Source organism: Macaca fascicularis, chromosome 4, assembly GCF_037993035.2.
Source record: "Macaca fascicularis isolate 582-1 chromosome 4, T2T-MFA8v1.1".
In the NCBI taxonomy this organism is placed as follows: Eukaryota; Metazoa; Chordata; class Mammalia; order Primates; family Cercopithecidae; genus Macaca; species Macaca fascicularis.
Genome location: NC_088378.1, coordinates 87,814,476 through 87,842,456, shown reverse-complemented (window position 1 = coordinate 87,842,456; position 27,981 = coordinate 87,814,476). Strand labels below are relative to the sequence as shown.

The window sequence follows — 27,981 nt, the reverse complement described above, 5'->3', positions numbered from 1 at the left end:
ATACATCTAATTTTTTTTAAAAGGCCCTTTTGTTGTCCGAAGATCATTCGTTAGAATGTCTAGCTGGGTAAATATAACCAATGACAATGCTGACGATATGGAACAGGCACAAGACGTTTGAACAATATGTAGCATAAATTATAACTTATCTAGAACACAAGGTAACAGTGGAAGATAATGAGCTAGGTGGAAGTTACAAATGTTGCCGCAAGTAGTTTTTGTTACTTTACGAGTTCTGGGAGCTTCTCTAACAGCTTTGACAGGAGTGAATCCCTAAGGCTAAACCCAAATCCTTATCTGCCGCCTACTCACACCTTTGTGAGGACTACGATTCCCAGAAGGCAGCGCTCCCTTCACTCAGCCGGCGGGGAGCCACAGTTTACAGAACCACCTCCCCAACCGAATTTCACACACCTGTCACTTAGGACGCGGCCGGGAAGGCCTCCCTTCGATTCGCGTTCTCCCCATTTTGGGGTGTAGCTCAGATTCCTGAAACCAGTTTTAGCGCGTGGCCGACCGGGAGGCCGGCGAGGCGCTCTAGGCCGAGCGGCTTCGTCTCTATGACCACAAGGGGCGGTCCCTGGTGTCCTGCGCTGTGGCGCGGAAGGGGCGGGCGTCAGTTCCGCGCTGGGCTATCGGGGAACCATGGCTGCCCCGAGAGGTGAGGACTGGGGCTGCTGGGAGTGGGGAGTCTGAGGGGGGCGGCGGCGGTCTAGCATCTGCGCTGGTCCGCGCCTGTCGGGCAGCGGAGCACCCTGGTTGCCCACGGCCTCTGCGGCCGGGCTGAGGCGTCAGGAATTTGCGTGGAGCTGCTCCCGGCCGTCCGGGCAGCCGGCCTCCCCCTGCGGCTGCAGTCTCCGCGGCTGACTCCGCGTTTGGCAGGTTGGCAGTCCGAGACCGCGCTGACCTCCACTAGCTGGGAGTGGGTGGGAACCGAATTCTGACAGGCCTGGGTTGCGGCGGACCCGGAGAGGGGCCAGGGCGTGGGTCCGGGGCTGGACCGCATCGCCCAGCGAGACAGGACAGTTCTTGGCCCTGGCCCCGCGACTTCGGTGTCTTCTGCGCCTCCTGCCTTGCGGATGCTCAGAGACTTAAAGGCAGACTCCGGGCGCAGACCCCACGCGGCGGCTGGGCCATGCAACAACCAGTAAAGACATCATTGGGACGTCAAAACAGCACTGAAATCGTAATGAAAGGAAGATAACAATCGTTAACAGTTCCCACCTGTGTGCTGTATGTAATTATAGAGAATGCTGTATGCAGTTAGAAGGAACACTCTGATATTTGTGGTGGAAGGTGAGAGCCACCTCCCTCCTCCTAAGGGATGGCACATTCGGGTGAAGGCGTATTTGTTTACTAATTGGCATTTAAGGAGGGCGAGTCTAATTGACTCCGCACCACTTTTGCTGAGCAGTGTAAGTTGGGACCAGAGTTGGATTTTTTGACTGTGGTGCATTAACTAGGAGAAGTTGGACAACACTCGGATTCTTGCTCCACCCTTCCTCCATAGAACACTTGGCTTCACCCTTGAATAAATATTGAACGAATACCTAAGGAATATCTTCTTACGTGGGTGTCAAGTTATTTTCCCTGTTGCGAGGTCCATGTTTATCATCAGGCCCTGCCCAGGGGCATTGTCTTTAGTTGCATATGCTTCTCTTATGTCTTCTTTCTGTTTCATTTCAAATAAGTCCAATCTTAAAAGCCTTTTGTGTAGCAACACAGGAAATAAAGGAAAAAGAAATAGAATTGTTTTGATAACTAAAATGGAATGGGGATAGCAAAATTGATCCGAACGAAAACTTATAAATAACAGAAGTCAAATCATTACTTGAAATAGCTGCAACAATGTAAAGGTTTAGGCTTATTGCCAATACATATTTGTTGAGGCTTGATTGTAATCCTAACAAAATTACAGTTTCTATAGCTTCCGAATATCCACAAAAGATTTATCTGGGACTTCCTGAATTTCTAAGTTCTTAGGTATTACAAGTAATGTCCCCATAAACTATAGTAAAACGTAACTGAAAAAAATTTTAAACTGTAAGTTTCTTTTGAGGGACATTTCCACACAAATACTGTGTAGGAGTAAACAGAACTTCGTGAGAAGCAGAGAACAATGCAGGGTTAAGATGTGGCTGCCAGTTGAGTTGTCGGCTAGGTTTATAGTTACTGGCATTGGGTGTGGTTTGAATGATTTGCCCAATTTAAAGTGATTACATATGGACTTTTGATATTACCCTAAAATAACTGAAATTGCTAATAACTGAAATTTTATACTGGAGAATTTGTGAATGGAGTGAACAAGAAATAGTTTAGTCTGATGTTAAACTGCCAGAGAAAATCGTACTTAAAAACATTTAGTATTTAAAAGTTGAAATACATTTAAAACTGGTATTCCATATCAAAGCCCAATCTGTTTTGCACATTCCTAAACTTATTTGATTACTCTTCCACTTAGATCAGTAGTTTCAAGAGTATAATATATATTCCTATGTAATCACTATGCAAAAAGCTATTTTTTCAAGTTAGTGACAATATTATAAGTCAAAATATGTTTGTAGGCCATCAATATTTGGTTTAGTGTTTAAATATTCACTATGTTGTTTTTGGAATCAGGAACCTATGCAATACCTAAAATAAAGTACTTTTTAGTTTATCAGCCCTAATCTCTGTTATTTGTGAAAATGTTGATAATCTAGGACATGAGTTGGCAAACTTTTCCTGTAAAGGGCTGGATAGTCTCTTCATAACTACTCAGATCTGCTGTTGTAGGGGAAAAAAGGTAGTCCGGATAACTTAGAAACAAATGAGCATGGCTATGTTCTAATAAAACTATTTATGGACACTAAAATTTGAATTTCATGCAATTTTCATGTATCACAAGATGTTACTACATTTTTAATCAAGTATTTAAAAATGTAAAACCATTGTGAGTTCACAGGCCTCATGTAAACTAGTGACATATATAGTTTGTTCACCCCTTATCTAGAAGATGGGGAGTGCCTTCTCTTCCACTGATTAAAGGTTATTGCTGTTTATTTTTGCAGTCATATTTTTTCCCTTGTGTAGGAAAGTTTTAGAACGAAGGAATTATTATAGTGATCTCCTTCACTTCCTTTTTTATAAACACTGATTTTTGGCTCCTCAGATCTTTTGGAAAGAAAGTTTAAGCAGTTAAAAAATATTTCTTCTGTTTTACTTTTTATTTAAAACCTGATATGATTTTTAAAAATTGCCGACAAATCAGAAAAGATTCTTTAATTCACTCGGGAAAATATTTATATTGAAGAACCTGTTTCCTTGGAAGTTCCAACCATACCGTATCTAAAGATAATCTATTTGAAACTCCTGTTTTATTTTCCTAGGAAAACAGTCTTTGAATTGTGATTAGGCTCCCAAAACAGTGAACAAAATTGTACTTAGCATATAATGTAGTTAAAGTAGCAGGCTGGAGTCACCCGGTGTCCTTCTGGTTCTTAACCTGGGGTTGTCAAAGTATGGCTGTGGAAAGCCTAAAATATTTGTTTCTGGCCCTTTACAGAAAAATTTGCTGATCCCTGTTTAACCTTGAGCCTAAAGATTTGAATGGAGCTTAAGGGGACTATTGGATAATAGGTGGGAGTTGGGTAAGGAAAGTAGAAATAGTTTGATCCTTGGGTGATGGCAGGTTCTGAGCAGGTCTGGGAATAAGGAAGTATGAGGGAGAGTTGGTACCCAGTGCTTCTGGTTTTACCAAAGGTCCTGGACAGGCTTTGGTGCCTGAGAGATGGCTGCTGCTCAGATATACTTGCAGGTAATTCTTGAGTGTTTGTATGTTTCCTGCATTTCTAGTTTTATAGAGCTGTGTTCTTAATATTCTTTTCCTGTGTTTTGAATTATTGTTTTGTATAATGCAGTGAAATGAGTGGCTCGATGTAAGTTCTTATTGTGATAAAGTTTTATATTAAGCCCCACTCATTTCTCAATTATTTTCTTTCTGCTGCCTTTAAATCTAGAATATACATTGCTGCAGTTGGTTTCATGCTTTGTATCCACAAGTTTGTAATCATAAAAATATTTAAAATATGTGCTGGGGCCAGGCGTGGTGGCTAATGCCTGTAATCCCAGCACTTTAGGAGGCTGAGGTGGGAGGATCACCTGAGGTCAGGAGTTCAAGACCAGCCTGGCCAACATGGTAAAACCTCATCCCTACTAAAAATACAAAAATTAGCCGGGTGTACTGGCAGATGCCTGTAATTCCAGCTGCTCAGGAGGCTAAGGCAGGAGAATCGCTTGAATCCAGGAGGTGGAGTTTGCAGTGAGTCGAGATCACGCCAAGATCGTGCCACTGCACTCCAGCCTGGGTGACAGAGTGAGACCCTGTCCTAAAATATATGTCCGGCGTGGTGGCTCACACCTGTAATTCCAGCACTTCAGGAGGCCGAGGCGAGTGGATCACCTGAGGTCAGGAGTTAAAGACCAGCCTGGCCAACATGGTGAAACCCCATCTCTACTAAAAATGCAAAAAATTACCTGGCCGTGGTAGTCCACGCCTGTAGTCCCGGGAGGCTGAGGCACGAGAATCGCTTGAACCTGGACAGCAAGGCTGCAGTGACCTGAGATTGCGCCACTGTACTCCAGCCTGGGGGACAGAGTGAGATCCTGTCTCCAGAAAAAACCCACCACCACCACCAATATATATATATAAAATGTAATTTATAACATCCTGAACTAGAATCAGTATGCTACATAGTCTTGCAATTGGGGCATTCCCCAGGAACAAAACTTATGCCTAATTGGCTGATGTTTAAAGTCAGCTATGGTGTGTGTGTGTGTGTGTGTGTGTGTGTGTGTGTGTGTGTGCACGCGCGCGCGCTCATGTAATTGGCAAGCATTTTGAAAAAATTTTTAAACATGAGTTTCAGAAAATATTTTGTGCTTGGAATTGGAAAGTATTTTTGGGCTATAACTAGTTTATTAACTTATATATACATATATTGTCTACTAAGTAATGTCTTTGTTGCACGTGTTTTCCAGACAATGTCACTTTATTATTCAAGTTATACTGCTTGGCAGTGATGACCGTGATGGCTGCAGCCTATACCATAGCTTTAAGATACACAAGGACATCAGACAAAGAACTCTACTTTTCAACCACAGCCGTGTGTATCACAGAAGTTATAAAGTTATTGCTAAGTGTGGGAATTTTAGCTAAGTGAGTATAAATACTTATAGTGTGTTAAATTATTTTTCTACCTGGTGAGGGTATTTGTTAGAAAATTCAATCTACATCTTTATATGTTTAATTGCTCTGGGCCAGTGTTTCTCAACTAGGGGTGATTTTGCCCCCCAGAAGATTTTTTAGTTGTCACGACTTGAGAGATGCTACTGGCATCTAGTGGGTGGAGACCAAGGATGCTGCTAAACATCCTGCAATCCCCATGACAGCCTCACAACAAAGAATTACCCAGCCCCAAATGTCAGTACTGCTGAGGTTGAAGAATGCTGCAGTAGAGTAGGAGTTGGCAAACTATATCCCATGGGCCAAATCCAGCTTGCTCCCTGGTTTTGGTGTAATGGAGACTGACCGGCTTGCAAAGCCTAAAATATTTACTGTTTGACCCTTATAGGAAAACATTACTGACTTGTGTTTTGGATGAATATAATAATAATAATATTTCTTGAGTGTTTCCTGTGTTAAGTGCTAGGCACTGTGCTATGTGTTTTTCGTGTTTTCTCATTTACTCCTTACACATTTTCAAGGTAAGTACTTTACCCGTTTTATTAACACAGCATCTGAGGTTCCTTAAGATTACACTGTTAATATGTGGCAGCACTGGGCTTTGAATCAGAAACATCACGCAAGAATTGCTTAGCTAAGGATGTGGTATAAGAGAGAGTTAAGAATTAGGGGCATTGGAGGAGATAGACCTAATTTTAATCCTAGACCAAGATTGTGGCTGCATACACACTTGTAACCTCTTTAAGCTTCAGTTTCTTCATATTTTTAATTTGAGAAAATAGTATGGGGTGGTGAAAATTAAATAAAATCTAATAGGCAAATTATTTGAGGAAAGATTTATGAGACAGGGACCTATTTGAGTCATTGGGGCAGTTAAGAAGTCACACAGGTTTCAAGATGTGTGTTGGTGAGTGAAGGGAAGCAGGGAGGAATAGTGTTGTCTGTAGGCTTTTATGTAGAAACAGACACATTACATTTAAATATTGAAATGTTACAAGACATTGTGATTGCTTCAGCTTCAGCAATATGTGATGAGACAGTTGATAATGCAGCTACAAGCATGGCTATCATTTTGGGAAAGATATCCAGTGAAAGTGTTGAAAATTGGTTCTAGATCTTGAAAAGGCTTATACTAATCCACTTGAAGTAGTTGGAATATGAAAAAGATGTGTTATAAATAAAGTTTCAGTGCCGCAAAAGAAATAGCACTTGAATATAAAATTTTCTTTTTTTCTTCTCAGCAAGGCAGTTTGCTTCTATAGAAGGGTGCACCCTCACAGATGGAGCAATCGTGAGCGCACACCTGGACAAGGGAGGAAAAGGGGGTCTTATTCCTGATGCACGTGACCCCTGCTACTGTGTCATTCCCTATTGGCTAGGGTTACACTGCACAGGCTAAACTAATTCCAATTGGCTAATTTAAAGAGAGTGACAGGGTGAGTAGTTTGGTGGGGAAAATGGTTATGGCAGAGCAGGAAATCGGAATGAGGCATAGTAGAAAATGAGCAGGTAATCTGAATGAGTCAGGGTGGAGCAGGTAATCGGAATGAGTCAGGGTGGAGCAGGTAATCGGAATGAGCCAGGGTGGAGCAGGTAATCAGAATGAGTCAGGGTGGAGAGGGTAATCGGAAAAGGTTGCTTTACCAGGAAGTTATTTCAAAAGTAGAAGGCAAAGAATCGAACATACTAACATATTGATTCTTTGAAGAGAAATTTAGAACTCATATCTTAACAATCCCCTCCTCTTGCATTTTCTTTACAGCTCTTTCTCTTCAAACTTCTTTAACATGTCTTGGCTTAGTTCTGCTTGATTTTCCAAAAGAAGAAGCTTCTCTCGATAAGGTGGAGGACAGTTAAGGGAGGTTTTAGTAAGTGCCATTTCTGTGAGCCTCTGCACCAACCCACAGATGCATGGTATGACACAGCACCCGACAAGAATAAGTACACCCGTTACGGCTGCAAGGGAAGTAAGAATTGAGGTCGTTATTCCTTTCCATTTACCGAACCACTTTTTTAGCCATCTTGTAAAGGGGTCATTTACCCCTGAGTTGCTGGCTGACTCACTGGACAGAGCAGTCAGACCTTGCAATGCCTTTGTTATACATCCATTAAGGGTGGTGGTGTTTGGGATGAAGTACAACATTGAGTTTTAATCATGATGCAAACTCCTCCTCTTTCTGCTAATATCATGTATAAGGCTATCCTATTTTCCCAAGCCATCTGGCAGTTAGCCCCTAATTGCTCAGCTGTTCCTTTAACAGCATCTCTAGTTTAGTTAATAAATCACTGTTGGTTGTAATAGATGTAGTTTATTCAATCTGTTTTTATTAATTGTCACCCACCAAAATATTGACTCAAATCCTGCAGCTATTTGATTTCGGGCTTTAAATTGATCTGGTATTCCCCATGGGACTCCAATTGCGTCTAAATAGACATGAGAGTTGAACGACCCATAAGGAGCTTCTGTCGCTTTACAATGTCATATTTTCTTCCTCTGGTTGATGAAATGCCAGAATAAAAGGGATAGCCAGTTGAACTAGAGCATAAGTACTGCTCTAATTATTTGGCAGAGTGTCCAGTTAAGGTCCTCCAAAATACCACCATACATCCGCTCAGGGATAAATAAGGGCAGATTGATGGGTCAGCTCTTGGAAGTGCCAGACTTCACTGCATCCTGTTAAGTCCCCAAGAAATGCCAAATTTTTCCCCTTGTCATTGGAGACACAAGGTAAAACTGGTTTTAGAAGATGGAGGCTGGATAGCCCTTGGGGGCTGACCTGCAGGGTGTTGGACTTAAGGAAATAGCAGAGATAGCACAATTTGTTATTCCAGGCAGTGGAATCTTGAAAAAGAGCTACCATGCACTCCATGTCCGCTTGAATTGAGGACCAGTTTCTGCATTGCTGAGAGCTCGGGTTATTCCTCACACTGGGTGGGTCCTGATTTCTCACCCCTGAGGCTGCCACAAGGTCTCTGGTTCTCACGAGAGAGAACCAGAGACCGCCCCTGGAGGGGAATGTAATCCCAGATGAGCCCCCAAATTGTTATAAAGTTTTGGTGCCGCAAAAGAAATAGCACTTGAATATAAAATTTTCTTCTTTTCTTCTCAGCAAGGCAGTTTGCTTCTATAGAAGGGTGCACCCTCACAGATGGAGCAATGGTGAGCACACACCTGGACAAGGGAGGAGGGGGTCTTATTCCTGACACACGTGGCCCCTGCTGCTGTGTCATTCCCCTGTTGGCTAGGGTTAGACTGCACAGGCTAAACTAATTCCAATTGGCTAATTTAAAGAGAGTGACGGGGTAAGTGGTTTGGCGGGAAAAATGATTATGGCAGAGCAGGAAATTGGAATGAGTCAGGGTGGAACAGGTAATGGGAATGAGTCAGTGTGGAGAGGGTAATCGGAAAAGGTTGCTTTATGAAGAAGTTAAGTTTAAAAGTAGAAGGCAAAGAATTGAACATACTGACATATTGATTCTTTGAAGAGAAATTTAGAACTCATATCTAACAGATGAATAAAATACATGGCCAGACTATGGGCCATTAAGAGTGATATGAAGAGTTAAGAGGAGCAGCAAATGAAAGGGCCTAGAGCTTTATAATGGTCTTTTAGATTTAGTGTTTGCAAAAAAGTAAAATATTTTCCAGGTACTCTCAGTGTTGTCATTTCTTTGTACACACATTAAAATCGGTAATTCAAAAAGAGTAAGTAGATGAAAGGCAAACAGGATGTTGCGTAGTCTGTTAAAACACAGGTTGGATGTAAGTGCTGTGATGGAGAGGCTTCTAAATTCCAGAAAATAATTGTTACACAAAAAGGTGATAATTTGTTACATACACAGGAAACCAAAGTTGATTGATGTTTGAATTTATATTTGCTTGAAAATTCTTTCCCATATAATGTTAAAATAATTGTGTAGAGCTAAAAAAATGAAATTAGACTTTTTTCTTTGCTTTCAAGTTAGAGAAGACTTTATCATCTCACAGAAAGGATGACAATTTCAGGATATTATGGGAGGCTGTGGAAGAATTATATTAGAAATAACTAAAGGTTTAGAATTTGAACTTTCTCTTCAGAGGAGAAAAATTAAGAACTTAGATCTTGGCCAGGTGTGGTGGCTCACACCTGTAATCCCAGCAGTTTGGAGGCCAAGGTGGGAGGATTTCTTGAGCCCAGGAGTTGGAGACCAGCCTGTCAACATGGTGAGACTCCATCTCTACAAAAATATAAAAAAATTAGTTGGGTGTAGTGGTGTGTGGCTGTAGTCACAGCTACCTGGGAGGCTGAGGTAAGAGGATTGCTTGAGCTTGAAAGGACCTGCGGTGAGCCATGATTGTACCACTGTACTCTAGCCTGGGCAACAGAGCAAAACTCTGTCTCAGAACAAGAAAAAAAAAATTAGAAGAACTTAGATCTTGATGATTAAAATAGCGTATTTCCCCCATATTTCCAGAAAAATACTGCACAGTTAATGTAAAACTTAGTAACATTTGCTCAATGTTGATTTGAGTTTTCTGGAGAATGAATACAGGGAAAGGAAAAGAAATTACTATTTAAATGGAAAAAAACCCATTAAACTTCATTTAAAACTATGATTAAATGAAGTAAAAGCTTCTTCCTTTTTGCCCATTCTTTACACTGTGATAAAGTATAGTAACTTTATAGGGTTGATACAAATATATACTAGAACTTCAATTTTATTGGAACTGTGCAAAGCTTAACCTCATTATAGAGCAGTCCATTTGATGGTTTGTTTATTTAGTATGGTCTCTGGTGCTGTTTGCTCAGTAATATTCTTTGCTTAGTGAATAGTCTTGGCTAATTGTTAAAGTAAGTACATATATTATACGGGAGTGGGAGGCAGGGGCAGAAACTTAGCAAAGTAGCACCTGAAACCGTGTTTTGGTTATAATTATGGTTCGCTTATATAATAACATATCACTGCCATATTCAAATCTGTGTTTCATTCCTTCCAAACATTGGAAGCAAATAGTCATTCTAAGTCGTTTCAAGGTATTGTTAATAAGATATAATGGGATAGTTTCATGCATTCATTTATTTATTTAGAAAATACCTATCAAACCTCAATTATAGGAGCCGGGCGCCGTGGCTCAAGCCTGTAATCCCAGCACTTTGGGAGGCTGAGACGGGCGGATCACGAGGTCAGGAGATCGAGACCATCCTGGCTGACACGGTGAAACCCCGTCTCTACTAAAAAATACAAAAAAAAAACTAGCCGGGCGAGGTGGCGGGCGCCTGTAGTCCCAGCTACTCGGGAGGCTGAGGCAGGAGAATGGCGTGAACCCGGGAGGCGGAGCTTGCAGTGAGCTGAGATCTGGCCGAGGTGCTGGGATTACAAGCGTGAGCCGCTGTGCCCGGCCAAGTATTTGAATTTTATGTTATCAATTTCTAAGCTATAATTTGGTTGAAAGATAATACAACATTTAAAAATACTTTTTCATAAAATTAATTACTGGTGCAATTCACGGGAAAATTGTTATAATGCTTTACTAAACCCTATCACAGCTGTCAACAGTTTAGATTTAAATCTGTCATTGTTAGTATAAAAAGGAAGTGAAAACACTTTCATATTGCCTTAGAACAAAGGAACAAAGTCAACTTTTTTTTTTTTTTTTTGAGACAGGGTATCACTCTGTCACCCAGGCTGGAATGCAGTAGCATGATCTTGACTTCCTGCAACCATTGCTTCCTGGGCTCAAGCAATCCTTCTGCCTCAGCCTCCCCAGTAGCTGGGACTATAGGTGCGCACCACCACACCCAGCTAATTTTGTAGAGATGGCGTTTCGCCATGTTGTCCAGGCTGGGCTTAAATTCCTGGACTCAAGCAATCCGCCTGCCATGGCCTCCCAGCGTGCTGGGATTATAGGTGTGAGCCACTGCACCAGCTCAAACAACTTTTTATTGTTTGCTGTTCACCGTAGTTTATAAAGACTATCCCTAGCAGGATATGTAAATGTTAATGTACATATACTTCGGGTGTGTTTAGTAACAAACCAAGTATATCTTAACTTTGAACTACATATCTATATTAAGACCAGAGAAAATTCTTTTACTGTTTCATAGTATTGTCTAGAGAAATTAATGTATCTGTCAAATACGTATGTTATAGATTATCCAGCTCTGTTTATTTCTCCTGGTTTACATTTTCAGTACCCTTTTGGAGCCATGCTATAATGGGTTCAGGGTGTTGGGGAGGAAGTAAAAATCATGTCCCCATATGAAGTGTATTTTTGTCCTCAAGTTGACTTCATTGTTGGTTTTTTAATGTAGCCCCTCAAAGTCTTTTAAGTGAGTTAATTATACTTTGTAGATAAGAAATTTATAAACAAAATTTAACTTTCTTAAGCTCATGAGTAACTTCTGCTGTGTTCCATTTTGCACAGTGCGTCGGTAACCTAGCCATGGATTTTATGCCTCCTAGTAGTTCTTGTTAGATCAGTGGCTGGAAGAATGAGGCCTATTTTTGACCAAACATAGGTCAGAGATCATTGGTTTCAGCCGGTTGATAGGAAATTTAGGGGGAGAGGCAGCAGCAGAATCTCTGCAGTCAACATGGAGCTTCAGAATTTCTTCAGGTAACCAAAGGTTGCAGAGTCTATTACAATGATAAAAATAAAAAGAATTGTTCAAATAGAAAACTTAACAAGGAAGACTATATCTAAAAAGAAATTTAATATATGCTTTTGATTATATATGCTCTTTCTCCTAGCTAGCAATGTCATTTATATAATTAATAAATTTGTTTTTAACAGAGGTGCTCATTAAGGTGCTTGTGATTTGATTTCTAAGAAAATAAGTTCTGGGCCAGGCGCGGTGGCTCACGCCTATAATCCAGTACTTTGGGAGGCTGAGGTGGGTGGATCACTTGGTCAGGAGTTCAAGACCAGCCTGGCCAACATGATGAAAAACCCCATCTCTACTAAAAATACAAAAAATTAGTCCGGCATGGTGGTGTGCACCTGTACTCCCAGTTACTCGGGAGGCTGAGGCCGGAGAATTGCTTGAACCCAGGAGGTGGAGGTTGCAGTGAGCCAAGATCACACCACTGTACTCTAGCCTGGGTGACACAGCGAGACTCCATCTCAAAAAAACAAAAAACAAAAAAATCCCAAAAACAGAAAATATAAGTTCAGGAAAATAGAAGAAAAAGTAACCTTTTTACAGTATATCACAGTATATTTATGAGTGATCATTTGTTTCTGTCTCATAGTAAAACAAAAAGACAGATGATTACTAGTGTTTCCTAGCAGATACAATGCTGTTGCTACTTTTATATAATTTCAGTGAGTAAAGCTAAATATAAGATTAAGAGCTGTATTCTTAATAAATACATTAACTTAAGCAGGATTTAACCTGATTAATACTGAAATTATTTACCCTCTTCTTTAAAACTTTCTGTGTGGTAAGATTCCCACATATTCTTTCCAATACCTCCTAAATCTCCTTTGTCTACTTTCTGATACTTTTCTGTTATTCTTTTACTTGTTCGTTTAGCATCCTCTGCTTTTTTTTTTTTTTTTTTTTTTTTTTTTTTTGGTAACTTATTTCAAAATATCTTATGTAACATTGCTATAATCTTTTGGTACTACAGTGATAATTGTACTTTCCAGCACTTAACATTCTGGTATACCTTGGTTTCTTTAATGTCTACATTAGAGAAGGAACCAGAAAAATATACCTTGGCCATCCTGGCAGTGAAAAAATAGCTCCTAAGCATCCAACAAAAAGGATATGGCCAAAAGAGACAGATGTGAAGGTTAATCCTGACACACTGTACTTCACTTTTTGCTCCACTGAAGGAAAGGAGTACTCAGATTGGCTGCTAACTTGTTTCCTAAGCCCTTCTTTTTATGTGAAAGCCGAAAAGGGAGAAGAGATAAGAAAGAAAAGTGAGGGGGAGAAAAAGGACCACAGCAGCCTTTATTGGTGCAGGTATGGTGATTATTTGGAATAGCAGTTGGATCCTTAAGGAGCCCATATTCTGACAGGACAAAGAGACCGACCCTGTTCTTTGGAGAGCTAAAACACTATTTGTTACCAGTGTAGGTTCTAATGTCTTCTTTTTTGCTTTTTTTTTTTTTTTTTAAAGAGATGGTATCTTACTCTTTCACCCAGGCTGGAATGCAGTGGTGGCATCATAGTTCACTGTAGCTTCAAACTCCTGGGTTCAAGTGATGCTCCCACCTCAGCCTCCTGCGTAGCTGGGATGATAGGCAACCACTCCTGGCAATTTTATTTATTTATTTATTTATTTATGAGAAGGGGTTTTCCTCTGTTACTTGGGCTGGTCTCCAACTCCTGGCCTCAAGTGATCCTCTTGCCTCAGCCTCCTGAATAGCTGGGATACAAGTGTGAGCCACCACCCCCACCAAGGCTATAATATCTTTAACAGGTGGAGGTAAAGTGGCATTGCCCATAGCTGGGGATTAGGGAAAGGATAAATAGCCATTATATTGTAGCTTTTGAAGGTTTAGTGTGAAGAATCTTACACCAGGAGATAAATGAGTGTGGGAGGAGGTGGAGTGTGAAGTGTGGGCACAAGCAATCACCTCTCAGCAGTTCCTTTTGGGTATCACCTTAAAGACACATCATCAGCGTATGAGTCAGCATTTTAGAAGGGCGCTAAAACTTGCACTTCACACGGTCTGTAAAATTTATATCTATGCTATCATACTAGAGATAATTATAATGTTCAGTTATCTTCTCTGACACATCACCTTATTAAGGTGGTTATTTTACATTTTAATCTCTAATTTTTCATCAATTTTATAATTGAGGAGAAAACATGTTGAAAATTATTCTTTATACTCTTATTTAAGATGTTGGCCAGGTGTGGTGGCTCATGCCTGTAATTCCAGCACTTTGGGAGGCCGAGGTGGGAGGATCACTTAAGGTCAGGAGTTTGAGACCAGCCTGGCCAACATGGCGAAACCCTGTCTCTACCAAAAATACAAAAATTAGCCAGGCATAGTGGCCTGTGCATGTAGTCCCAGCTACTCGGGAGGCTGAGGCAGGAGAATCCATGAACTTGGGAGATGGAGGTTGCAGTGAGCCGAGATCACACCATTGCACTCCAGGCTGGGAGACAGAGACAGACTATGTCTCAAAAAAAAAAAAAAGCAAAACAACAAAGATGTAAGGAAAGTATATGGGGCATCTTAGAATTGCATTAAGCAGTTTAAAAAAAAAGCCAAACATTAAAGAGCCAATCTTCAGACTCCTGGAAAACTCTCCTACATAGATTTTTTGGTGGATAATCTGTGGTATTTTTGGTATTCTTTTGCTTTTCGAATAGAGCTCGTAGTCTACCACCAGGCTGTGTGCATTGCTTTTCAGCATATAGATTTAACACTGTGGTGTGGGTGTTGGATTTGGTAACACAAAAAGATCTGTAACTAAGAAGGATGTCTTTTGTTTCCGTGGCTTAGGTCAAAGTTCCTGTCTTATTAATTAAGCATTTTCTTGGAGTTAAATGTTCTACAGCAAATAAATAGGCACAGGTTAGTCAATTTAATATAATGAACTTTTGCTTTCTCTCAGAACTTAGGTAATTATATTTGCAGCATTTAAAAATGAAAAAATTCAACTCACAACTGTTGATTCTAATATTCTAACCAAAAATACAGAATCTCCTTGTGATTATCAAACTCTGAGTTGGAATAGAGCTCTTTCCCAGCAAAGTATTATGGTTTTCTTAAGGATATTGTGAGCTGCAGTTAGGACCATTATTATAAAGCACTTTTTTGGGGTATTGATGCTTATTATAAAACATTGTTTTATTTTTATTTTCAAGAAATCAATGAGCTGATTTATAATACAGGAAATATAGGCCAGATTAGCCATGTCCTCCTGAAATAGTAATAGCAAAAATAATAGTTAAGAGCATGCATAATCAATATGCAGTCAAATAGTAAACTTTATGTACATTAGAGATACAGTTTACTTTTGTTGGAGTTAGTAAATTTTTCAGATCTGCTACAGAATTATACAGACATTAAGTATGATGACAATATTCTTACATAAGGATTTATTATGTACTATATTTCATAAGTACTAAATAAATTTATAAATAATACTGACCTGACTCACTCTCTTCCTGACCCACTTAACGAACTACCAAAGCCTCTTTATTTGCAATTAAATCTATTGTAATTTAAAAAAAAACAACAAAACTTTAAAAATAGGCCAGGTGCAGTGGCTCACGCCTGTAATCCCAGCACTTTGGAAGGCCGAAGTGGGCAGATCACTTGAGGTTTGGAGTTTGAAACCCTGTCCCTACTAAAAATACAAAAAATTAAGCTTGGCATGGTGGTGGATGCCTGTAATCCCAGGTACTCAGGAGGCTGAGGCAGGAGAATCACTTGAACCCGGGAGGCGGGGGTTGCAGTGAGCTGAGATAGCGCCACTGCACTCCAGCCTGGGCGACAGAGTGAGACTCTGTCTCAAAAATAAATAAGTAAAAATAAAAATGGATATGCAGACTGATCAGTTAAGAAGAAATCAGGGTGAACTTGATGAAATACAGTTAAAGTAGCAGGGGATGAATTTTTTTATAGGTAATATCAGCAATTTTGTTTTCCTAATCTCATTATTTAATATACTCAAAATCTCTCAGAGCTTTGACCAGAGATTGATAGTGGTAAATCTAGTTGTCATATTTTCCCAAACAGAACTATAATTTTTTAAAGAGGATACATTATTGGTATGTTTCTTTTAATCTAAAACTAGTTAGAAATTATTAGTTTGCTAAAGTACAGCAAACATAGTATGCCTGTCCTGTGTTTGAAGAAGTATTAAAAGAATGCTCTTTAATTTTCTTCCTCACCATCCTCTCATCTCCCCCTTTTGTTTTCAAAGAGAAACTGGTAGTCTGGGTAGATTCAAAGCATCTTTAAGAGAAAATGTCTTGGGGAGCCCCAAGGAACTGTTGAAGTTAAGTGTGCCATCGTTAGTGTATGCTGTTCAGAACAACATGGCTTTCCTAGCTCTTAGCAATCTGGATGCAGCAGTGTACCAGGTAAGTGGAGTTCATGATAATGAAAAGCACAGAATCTTTGATGGTAAAAAGAGTTTTTATTAACTATCATATTATCAATTTTTTTTTTTTTTTTTTTTTTTTGAGATGGAGTCTCGCTCTGTTCCCCAGGCTGGAGTGCAGTGACGTGATCTCAGCTCACTGCAATCTCTGCTGCCCAGGTTCAAGTGATTCTCCTGCCTCAGCCTCCTGAGTAGCTGGGATTACAGACATGTGCCACCACACCCAGTTAATTTTTTGTGTTTTTAGTAGAGATGAGGTTTTACTATGTTGGCCAGGATGGTCTCGACCTCCTGACCTTGTGATCCACCACCCACCTCGGCCTCCAAAAGTGCTGGGATTACAGGTGTAAGCCACCATGCCCAGCCATTATTAAATATTTTTTATTGATAATTTTATCAATGATATCAGAAATAAGATATTTGTATCAGAGACTAACATTAACTGAATTTATTAATTCATTCTTTTTTTTTAGGTGACCTACCAGTTAAAGATTCCGTGTACTGCTTTATGCACTGTTTTAATGTTAAACCGGACACTCAGCAAATTACAGTGGGTTTCAGTTTTTATGCTGTGTGCTGGAGTCACGCTTGTACAGTGGAAACCAGCCCAAGCTACAAAAGTTGTGGTAAGAAACAAAATGCACACCATAACTTCCCATAAATAGAAAACTTCCTTAAGTCTTACACTGTTCAGTTACATTGATGCATGCAGCATGACTACAGTTCTTTGATTTAGAGTAACTTTTGCCTTATAGATAGGCCTTTTTTCTTTAGCATATTATTAGGGATAATAATACTTATTGGTTGTTTCTCAGAGGAGAATATGCATTAAAAATGTTAGACATGGAAGCTACCTTAGAAATAATGTATTCCACCCCCTCCATTTTATGGATGACAGTCCAAAGAGGTGAAGGAACTTGTCCTAAATTAGTTAATAGCTAACTTGTGACCACAACTGTGCCAGTTTCCATACTGTATATGTTTAGAACTTCTAGACCTCTTTCAAACATCTCAGAAACACTGGGCAAGGTTTTTCTGCATCTAGTTTTCATCTTCTCCCTCAACTCTCAGTCTCTGGCACATCTCCTTACTGTCAGTGATAGGGATGACAAGGGGAGGAGTGTTCTTATTGATAGTTGATAATTATCTCTAGTTTTTAAGAGTTAATGTGAAGGTACATAACTGATTTTTAAACAGTTGATGTTAAGATACATACATGATTTTTTTTCTTATATTGTATGCCTCAGTTATTTCCCCAAAGAGAAACAGGAAATGGGATGCCAGTGAATAGTTTTGTAAAGGTCAGGCATTTCCTACAGTTGAATATTTACTGTGTTTAACTTTTAGCAAACGGACTATGGTTCTCTTAGGAATGGAAGGCGGCTGGGATGTACAGTGCTTGTGAACAGTATCATATCCCCACCCTCCAGGTCTCCTCCTTCCCCAATTAAAACCCTACTGTTTCTTTCTATAATATGGTTTCTAGACAGAGACTTCCTGATCCCTGCCTTTTGCCCCTACGCTTTTCCTTATATTTCCCTCCTAGATGCATTCATGTATCATTATTCCTCAATATATCCTAAAACTTCTCTGTCTCCCGATGTTGTCTAAGTAGTATGAGGCACAACTTGGTAATTACCCCTTTGTTCTGAATATTGGAGACTTGTTATACAGTCATGCGTCACTTAACAAAGAATATAAGTTCAGCGTTCTGAGAGATGCATCAGTAGGTGATTTCATTGTTATGCAAACATCATGGAGTATACTTACACAAATCTAGATGGTATAGACTACTTACTACACATCTAGGCTGTACAGTATAGCCTGTTGTTCCTAGGCTACACACTTCTGCAGCATGTTACTGTGCTGAATACTGTAGCCAGTTGTAACACAGTGGTAAGTGTACCTAAACATAGAAAAGGTACAAATACAGTTTTATCTTACAGGACCAGTTTTATATGTGGTTCATCATGGACTGAAATGTTATTATGTGGTACATGACTGTTAATTTCTAGGGGGCAGGCAAAGTATCTATTTTACAATTGGTCATAAACCACTATATGTAAATGTGTCACCCAAATAGTTTGTCTCAAATGTATCTTGTATCCATCTCACCCCACTGTTTCCTCAATCTGTCTGCTCTGCCATACACTCCTCTAATACTGGTTAAGTGGGTTCCAAGTGTCAGGACTGGAATAGACTCTCGTTGACACTAGAACTCAAACTCTGGCTCATTCTAAACCAGAATGCAGGTTGTGCTTGTATTTATTAAGCTTATCTTGTTAGCCTTGGGTCATTGCTCAGCCCCTTGGGTTCTTTCCAGTTCTTATCCATTATTAGCTTCTCCTTTGGGTATTATGCTTTCCAGAGTCAAAAAAGATATGCCTTCTAGGTCTTTAATGAAAACTTTAGATAGAACAGGACCAGAGCTCTGTGGCTGTACCTTTAGAATTGTCTCTAGCTTGATCTTTTTCTTGCTTACTGAACATTTATCATCTCTCATAGTTTTTATGCGTCAGGAATTTGAGGGTACCTTAGCTTGCTGGTTCTGGCTTCAGGTTGCAGTCAAGATATTGGCTAGGGCTGCAGTCAGCTGAAGGCTTGACTACGGCTGGAGGATCTTTTTCTAACGTGGCTTATTTATATGCCTGGCAAGTTGGTATTGGTTGATGGTCTAGCTTGATTTTGTTCAATTAACTAGCATTTTTCTGTATGAGCATTCATGCGCTTATGGATTGTATCTTTATCCTTACTACATTTCTGTGTTGTCTATAAAAATATGCGGCTGGGCACAGAGGCTCACGCCTGTAATCTCAGCACTTTGGGAGGCTGAGGTGCGCAGATCATGAAGTCAGGAGTTCGAGACCAGCCTGGCCAACATGGTGAAACCCCGTCTCTACTGAAAATACAAAAAACTAGCTGGGCATGGTGGCGGGCGCCTGTAATCCTAGCTACTCAGGAGGCTAAGGCAGGAGAATTGCTTGAACCTGGGAGGCAGAGGTTGCACTGAGCCGAGATTGCACCACTGCACACCAGTTTGAGTGACAGTGCGAGACTGTCTCAAAAAAAAAAAAAACAACAATAATAATATGCAATCTGTCAGATTTCTTGCCAAACATTATCCCTATGGAATTCCCCTCATCACTTAACATTAGGAGTCATTTCAGTAAGGAAATCTGGTATGTTTCACACTTAGTGAAGTCACACTACTTTCCACTGATGACCGTTAAACTTTTTAAGTACAAGTCATCTCTAAATCTGTTCTAACATTTTGCTGGTAATCAGTGTAACAATAATAGCCGTAATCATTTATATGGCACTAAATACTAGCATTATCTAAATGCTTTATATATACTAACTCACCTACTTTTCTTGATAGTCTTTTAAATTTATTTAGCTAGGTAGTCTAGGTGGGGAGAATTGCTTGAGCCCAGGAGTTCAAGATCAGCCTGGGTAACATAGTGAGACCATGTCTCCACAAAAAAATTTAAAACTTAGCTATATGTGGTGATGCATGCCTGTAGTCCCAGCTACTTAGGAAGCTAAGGTGGGAGGATCACTTGAGCTGAGGAGGTTGAGGCTGCAGTGAACCATGATTGTACCACAAGATCCTGTCTCAAAAAAAGCTTTCTTTAATGCCTTACAGTGTTTTTGCAAGCCTCAACTTATTCTGAGTTTTCGATTTCTTGATACTATTCTTAAATTCCTGGTTAGAGTCCTCTTGGTGATCTATACCTCAGTTTTGTTCTTGTAAAATCAGAATTCAGTGAAGATGCCCTTATTTAAACATGTTGATTTCCTTAGATATTCTTTTTTTTAAATCTTCACCAGAACCTCCTTCTTCAGTAACTCTTAATCTCTCTTGAATCATCTTCTCACGAGCCATGGAATTCTAAGTTTTACATTTTTGAATTTTGATTTATTCAGGACTGGAGCACATGTCTCTTAACTGTGCTGTGTTTGGCTCATGCTCAGATCACATGGTTGCTTTCTTCCAAAGTTTCCATCACATCTACTTCATCACCCAGTAGTTTCTTGTCAGAATCAAGTCCAGATAAGCCGTTTCCATCACTATTTTTCCTAACTGTAGAGAGATTAAACTGGCAGGAAAGTCAGTCAAGAATTGGTGGGATAGGTGATATCTCACAGTATGATTTTATTCTATCTATGTCAGTCCTGAAATTTGTATTAAGAAGGTATCCTTTTTAATAATGTGTAGTCTATAGCAGTGGTTCTCAAACTTTCGTGTACATCAGTATCAACTGGAAGGTTGGTTAAAACAGATTGCTGGGCCCATTCCCATAGTTTATGGTTCAGTAGGTCTGGGGTAGAGCCTGACAGTTTTTATTTCTAACAAACCCCCAGGTGGTACCACTGCTGCTGATCCAGGGTCCATACTTTGAGAACCACTGGTCTACAGTATCTTCTGTTTCTCCTTTTATCTTCATGCAAACATTTTAGACCAAGCTTGCTCTCTCAGGTACCATAAAGTGGTACTTTTATCAGGCTTATTTATTTTGAACAAGGTATATACTTGTCATATTACAGTCATGAATCTCAACCCGCTAATTTCAGTGATACTGTTGAGATAGTATTTATCTTTCAGGGAAGACTGATGAAAGCTCCTGACAGTTTAGAACAAACAGAAAATAAAGTGAAACAGAGGGTTAGGACTCATATACTTGGATCTGTTAGCACTAGTCTCACACTATTTTGGTTATATATACTTGTCAATTTTGCCTATGTAAGAAATTAAGAACCAGAGCTGTGTATTATAATCTTCTTTATTCATTTAGTATGTATCTTAGTCCATTTTCTGCTGCTATAACAGAATACACAGAGTGGGTAATTCATAAAGAACAGAAGTTTATTTGGCCCATGGTTCTGGAGGCTGGGAAGTCCAGAACACAGTGCTGGCATCTGGCGAGGGTCATTCTATGGCAGAAGGCAGAAGCGATCCCATGTGACAGAGGGAAGTGGGCTGAACTCATCCTTTTTATCAGAAACCTGCTCCCTCGATAACTAACTCATTCCCTCAGTAATGGCATCAATCCCTTCTTGAGGACAGAGCCTTCATGACCTAATTATCTCTTAAATGCCCACCTCCTAATACTGTTACAATGGCAATTAAATCTCAACACGCATTTTGAAGTGGACATTCAAACCATAGCTATGTGTATAGACAATGTATCTGGTACACAGAAGGTATACTAAAAATTCAATAAATTGCGGAGTCTTAAGAGGCAGCACTTTATCCTGTAGGTGATGAGGAATAAATAAGTTAAATTGTTATCATTTTCAGGATTGATGCTATAAGCTTTTAAGTTAGAGTGATAGTAGAAATTAAAATTAAGTAGCATGCTGACTTGGCCTGTTCAAAAGTTCATGCTAGAGTGCTTATTGATATTAGGAAACAGTGGGCACACAATATATTAAGCATATACTATGGCTGTGATTTGAGGAACACATTTTTCACTTAAGCCAAGTATCCTGGTTAATTTCTGGAATGGTCTTTTTGTTTCGTTGTCTTATTCTGTAGAATAGCTGTGTCTGATGTGGAATATACTTTTAGTAAGACTGTAACACAGGTTTATGTATTTATTTGTTTGGACTCTTTGATGAACTCTTGTTTATTCGTCACTAAAAATAACTTTAAAAATTAATATTGCAGGTGGAACAAAATCCATTATTAGGGTTTGGTGCTATAGCTATTGCTGTATTGTGCTCAGGATTTGCAGGTAAATCATGAAAGCATCGTTTTATTCTTTTGTCATATTTTTTGAAAACATCAAACTTTAGACACCAGTCTAGTTTTTCTTGCTTTCTCAGTTTTATTCCCATTAAACTTTATCTTCGTGCTTATATTTAGTTTTATGTCAGCTGTTTTTTCAGTAAATGTATAGCATTGTTCAACTAAGTTCAGACTCAATCCCTATTCATACTTGCAGTTAACTACTTTTGTTATCCTTGACCATCTCAGTCTGGCCCAAAACCCAAAAGTAAATGAAAAAAGATCTCTGAAAATGGAGAACATTAGCCTTCAGAAAGCCCTTTCCTTTTTTCTGGAACTGCCACTATCCTCAAGTCAGATCCTGCTGCTTTAGGTTGTTAATGTTGCCACCTAAGTATCTTTTTTCCCCTGTAACCTCAAGTTCTTTCTCTGCTTTAACAGGTTAGGAGCTATGGAGTAGGATGATGAGGTGGGTCAAGAGTACCTTAGAAAGCATAATACATAAAACTAACAACCAAACAGGGAGGAAAGACAACACAAAATCACTAACATCAAAAATCCATGGAAGTCTGGAGTTGTACGTGTAGGGACAAGCACTCCTGCAATGCATCAAGATAAGAAAGTATGAATATTAAGTGTAACATAAAAAAAGTTTTAGAAATAGTTCCAGCAGAGATGATAGTTTTTAATATATTCTGCTTAAAGCTTTTAGTGGAATTTATTAGTTATAGCTATACATCTTTATTATGTATCTGTATTTGTACCTATTTCAAGTCAGGACTCTATTTTTGATTAGGAAAGCAGGCTGAATACAGAAGTAAAATACTGCTTGTAAATAAGATGTTGTATAGGAGGGGAAAATATAGATTCAGGAATATACTTAATGATAGCATTGTGTTCTAGAAACCAACAAATTGGGAACAAAAATTGAGTTACCTAAAAAATATACTATTTGATTTTTTGCAGTATCTTGAATAGTTAAATGATTATGTTCAACATTTTATTAACTCACTCTCTTAATACACAATTGAGGAAACAGGGTGGTTTAATATCTCTCTGTGTTTGGGGTAACTGGGCACTGGATAAATGTTTTTCCCAGAAGGTAAAATCAAAGGTGAAAATAAGAATAGCTATTTTATGTTCCCATTCCAACACAGACTCATCAGAAATAATCTTGGTTTTCGTTAGACTTTTTAGATGATAAATACTTCATTGGCAATTCCTAAGTCTGTAACATGATGTTTATAACTAAAATATTTAATGGCTTTGTAAAATATGCATTCATTTTAAGTATAAATCCAGAGAGACAGGGGACTTTTGTGGGGGAGGGGTATCATGTACTCCTTTGAAGTATCTGAAAAAAATCTATGGACCTTCAGCTCCAGAAAAATGCACATATACACAAAATTTATTATCCAGTTGGGGAGTTCATGATCCTTCTGACCTTGTGTATGAACTTGGCTTGTGGAACCCTGCTTTAAAGGAAAATGGCTTCACACAGCAAATTCTACTTACATTTTGGTTGTTACTCTGAAAAGATTCCTAGTGGTGATTATAGATTATATTGCAGAATTAGGAGTATTCATTAGTAGGCAGATATTACAGGGGTGTGATTATAATTCACTCTTAATAGTGTAGTTTTTCAGCTGACCAAAGCAAATAATTTACTGGCGTTAAGTAGTACAGAGAGCTTTTGTGGTCTATCTTACTGCTATAATAAAGGCAGAAACTGTCTTAACAGCCTTCTGTTAAATGTAGCTTATAAACTTTCCACTGTTATTATTCTATATACTCTGTAAAAACATAAATTTATAATGTACAGTATGCCATGTGTCACAACCTACATAATAAGTGCACATTTAAGTAAAGTATGTTTTGTTCCCCAAATCATATACTTTATATATCTCTAGGATATTGTTCTAAAGGAAAGACATTTTAATTTGTAGTAATCTTTAATATTTGCATGTCTAATTTTCTTCTTTCAGGAGTATATTTTGAAAAAGTTTTAAAGAGTTCAGATACTTCTCTTTGGGTGAGAAACATTCAAATGTATCTATCAGGGATTATTGTGACATTAGTTGGCGTCTACTTGTCAGATGGAGCTGAAATTAAAGAAAAAGGATTTTTCTATGGTTACACATATTATGTCTGGTTTGTCATCTGTAAGTATCCAGGAATTAAAGGTTCTTAGTAGATCCTTTTTTTTTTTTAAGTTAGATGTCCATTTTAAGCTGTTATAACATTTTGAAATTAATCCTTTGATACTGTAAATACCAGTTTGAATGTATTTTCATTTTATTGACTTAGTTTTGATTGTGAAGGCAAAATTGCTTTGGGATAGCAATGCCCCAAAATATCTAACGTATTAGCAAAAAATGTGTAAAATTTAGTATACCACATAGCCCTCTGGGCATTGTTTTGGAAAAACAGTATTATATAGGAACTACTACTCAATTTTAGTACAAACTCTCAGATGACTCCTAAGGAAAACAGTATTTTCCTTTTCCTAGGTAAATTAGTATGGCATCTCTGGGGATGAAAATTGCCTCACCATTATGTAATGTTTCATTTATTTGAGTGATAAGATTTTCTTTCTTTCTGTATACAAGTTCTTGCAAGTGTTGGTGGCCTCTACACTTCTGTTGTGGTTAAGTACACAGACAACATCATGAAAGGCTTTTCTGCAGCAGCGGCCATTGTCCTTTCCACCATTGCTTCAGTAATGCTGTTTGGATTACAGATAAGTATGTCTTAGTTTGTGTTGAGTTTTTAACATGGAAGAGCCTCTCATTTCCTTGATTCATGTATTCCTTTATTTAAAAGTGGCAGTTGGCCATACTGTTTACAGAAACTCCTAGTTTTGTTACTACAGTTTATTCTACCCGTACCGCTCGCTGTTCATAGTTGTATGGGATGTGGCTAAGCAGTACTTTGGTTGTTTAAGTGGTCTTAGAGCTTAAGACGAGGGGTACTGGTTCTATGTGAAAGTGAAGGGAATTTTTTTGCAGTCAAGGCCTCCCTGTATTTTTTAGGTATTATATAGGACAACTTGAGTGACTGAATGTGAGAAGGTACTCAAGGAAATACATATAAAGACTTTAGGAAATTATTTGCAGCAGTCAGTTTAAACTGTATTGGCTCATTATTTAGAAGAATGTAGAAAACATCTTTTATTCCTCCCTCAGCTTGTACTTTCCAACTGGTTTGGATTCGGGTATGAGATGGTTTTGAAAACAAAATCCAAATCTAGATTTTGTCTTTTATATCTTTGTTTCATTCAATATGTAATTAATATAAAACTCATTAATATAGCTGGCATTCCAGTACCACTGCTTTGCTAGTCCAGTACCACTGCTAATGCTAGTAACACACCCAGCATTAATTTGGCTTCTAAATTATTTAAGCAATGATACTGACTTAACATTTCAGGGTGCTTTTATAGTGTAATAATTTTCTTTACTGATCAGTTACTATAACAAACCAATATATGAAGAATAGCTATTAAATATATCAAGTAAAAGAGACCTGGCTTATATTTACATTTCATTTTTAAGTTGACTCCTGTCTATAAATGGAAATAGGGAAAAGCCAATGTTGTAGAAATTTTAGAAAACCATGTATAGTGTGTGGCAAATCTTGCCTGTACCATTTCTTAACTGTGCAACCTTGGGGAAGTTCTGTACCCTGGGTGACACTTTTTTCATCTGTAAAATGGGAATAATATCACCTATTGCCTAGGGTTGTTTTCAGGTGAAGTGCTTTAGAGTTGTGCCTGGCACTACTTACTAACCACTTACCATTTCAGTCATCAGGTACTTATAGGGTTTCCCTTAGATATTTTTCTACCCGATTTGGGTAAACTGTTAGTTGTAATTCTGATCTATCTTTATGTTGAACAAAATCCTTATAGCATTGCTCATAAGAAGTACATAGGAACAGTATAAAATGCTTTTGTTTAATGTTCTTACTGATGGTCAACTAGCATGTCTTAGCAATCTTTCAGTTAACTGTTTAGATATAAGTTTTTATCCTACCTTCCCCTTTTTTGAAGGCACAGCTGGTTTTTTTTCAGTTAGGAGTGAACTAAAATAAAGCTTGATGTCATAGAAATATATTTATTTGTCAAGTTAGGACAAGTTATATTTTGGTTTCTTGTATCCTGATTTTTAAGATTAAGATGAAAAAAGGGGCCGGGCATGGTGGCTCATGTCTGTAATCTCAGCACTTTGGGAGGTCAAGGCAGGCGATCACCTGAGGTCGGGAGTTCGATACCAGCCTGTCAACATGGAGAAACCCTGTCTCTACCAAAAATACAAAATTGGCTAGGCATGGTGGAGCATGCTCCTCCCAGCTACTCGGGAGGCTGAGACAGGAGAATCGTTTGGACCCGGGAGGCAGAGGTTGCAGTGAGCTGAGATTGCGCCATTGCACTTCAGCCTGGGCAACAAGAGCGAAACTCCGTCTCAAAAAAAAAAAAAAAAAAGATGTAAAAAGGGTTAAGACTAGTAGTAAATTATCGCCTCATCTCCTATTAAGAAATTATGTTTTGATTTGTTTGAATGGTCACCTAACTGAATTTTGCTCAACTATCTTTTACTGTAAACTTTCACAGGTTCCTGGTATCATGGAAAAGCCAATTCTACCACATTTTCTTTTGTACTTATATATATATTTATACTTACAATTTTAAAAAATTATATATTTTATAGGGAAATTAGTATGTTCTTTGTCAGAGTGGTGTCAGGCATACTCATGTTCTAAAAAGTCTAATCAGTGATCAACACTGCCTTGATTTTACCCGCCCTGCCTCCCCCCTTTTTTTTGCTGTAATAGAAGACCTTTCTAAACCTTGCCATCATATAAATATGATCTGATAGCATAAACCCACAATTAAGAGTTTTCAAAATTTTAAACTGATCATTAGGCAGTTTTAAAGACACACATACAGATAAAGCTGTTTTGTTTTGTTTTTTCTTTTCAGCACTCACCTTTGCCCTGGGTACTCTTCTTGTATGTGTTTCCATATATCTCTATGGATTACCCAGACAAGACACTACATCCATCCAACAAGGAGAAACAGCTTCAAAGGAGAGAGTTATTGGTGTGTGATTTTAGCCTCATGTGAGACTCCTGTTAAGACTAAACCATTTGCATTAAACTAGAGCCTTAAGTCAATCCCAGAAGGTAGCATAAACAAATAAAAAATTAACTATATGGCATAAGAATTAAGATCAGTGCTGTATGTGGAAACAACAACGAACAAAGCTATCTGAGTGAACTGCTAATACAGAAACTTAATGTGGACCTGTTTGGGGTCAAACTATTGTTTTAGAATGAAGGAATTTTATTATTGTGTATATAATTTGTACATAAGAAGTATGGAGATGATACGGTGTTAAAAAAAAATCATGGTGAGGCTACAATACTCAAGTAACAAGGTTTGGGACAATGTCTAAGGGTTAAAGTGCCAAAGCCATTTCTGTACTAACTGTTCTCTTGTTCAGGTACCAGGGGAGAAGGATGACCCCTCCTTATTCTCCAATTCATGTACAGTATTTTGTCCTAGCAGCAGTAAAGACTTAGTTCTTTACTTACAAGAGGCAGAAACAAGACAGACTAGTTCATAAACAAACTGAATGTGTAACTTCTCAAAATGAATCTATTTCATAACTCAGATGATTTCTTGGTGGTGACTGAGTACCCCTTTAGTGCTATATTTGTGCCATTCATTATCTGGTTCATATTTCTTTGCTGTTAGATGATACACTTTTCTTCAAAAAAATTTCTAATGTCACTTTTGTACTTTTTTAAATAAAGTATGTTTAACTGTTGGACTCTCTAATTTGTGAAATTTCAGTGTTATCTGTAATGTTAATGGGGAAATTCAGCAATAAATTTTATTTATATGAATTCTGAATTCTGTTTAATCACTTTTTTGTATTATACATATGACCATTAAAATAATG

The 27,981-nt window shown here is 38.5% G+C and overlaps 1 protein-coding gene and 1 long non-coding RNA gene across 27 annotated transcripts; one reads left to right on the top strand and one right to left on the bottom strand.

Annotated features, from left to right (window-relative positions):
• Positions 1 to 116: 116 nt before the first annotated feature.
• LOC135970578 (uncharacterized) lies at positions 117 to 4,342 on the bottom strand. Its single transcript, XR_010586328.2, has 2 exons — positions 1,551 to 4,342; positions 117 to 1,178 (listed from the first exon to the last, which is right to left on the bottom strand). It is a non-coding gene; the product is annotated as an uncharacterized lncRNA (long non-coding RNA).
• Positions 619 to 27,932, top strand: SLC35A1 (solute carrier family 35 member A1). Of its 26 annotated transcripts, none has more exons than XM_074037508.1 (11): positions 619 to 661; positions 5,020 to 5,197; positions 6,987 to 7,092; positions 8,335 to 8,384; positions 14,676 to 14,747; positions 16,105 to 16,264; positions 16,758 to 16,910; positions 21,956 to 22,022; positions 24,001 to 24,177; positions 24,625 to 24,759; positions 26,997 to 27,932. In XM_074037508.1, exons 6-11 carry the CDS (start codon positions 16,220 to 16,222, stop codon positions 27,122 to 27,124), a joined length of 705 nt encoding a protein of 234 aa, XP_073893609.1. In that variant the 5' UTR covers positions 619 to 661; positions 5,020 to 5,197; positions 6,987 to 7,092; positions 8,335 to 8,384; positions 14,676 to 14,747; positions 16,105 to 16,219; the 3' UTR covers positions 27,125 to 27,932. The 26 variants fall into 26 exon arrangements, 22 of the variants coding, with proteins under 22 accessions (XP_073893609.1, XP_073893610.1, XP_073893611.1 ...); XM_074037509.1 differs by having other exon boundaries at positions 619 to 1,296; XM_074037510.1 differs by lacking the exon at positions 14,676 to 14,747.
• The last annotated feature ends 49 nt before the right edge of the window (positions 27,933 to 27,981 follow it).

Coding starts and splice junctions, on each gene's coding strand:
- SLC35A1 (XM_015449114.3), top strand. CDS start 1,251: ATGCTGTATGCAGTTAGAAGGAACACTCTGATATTTGTGGTGGAAG. Junction 5,198..16,104: donor AGTGTGGGAATTTTAGCTAA/GTGAGTATAAAT, acceptor TTGTTTTCAAAG/AGAAACTGGTAGTCTGGGTA. Junction 24,178..24,624: donor TTATGTCTGGTTTGTCATCT/GTAAGTATCCAG, acceptor TCTGTATACAAG/TTCTTGCAAGTGTTGGTGGC.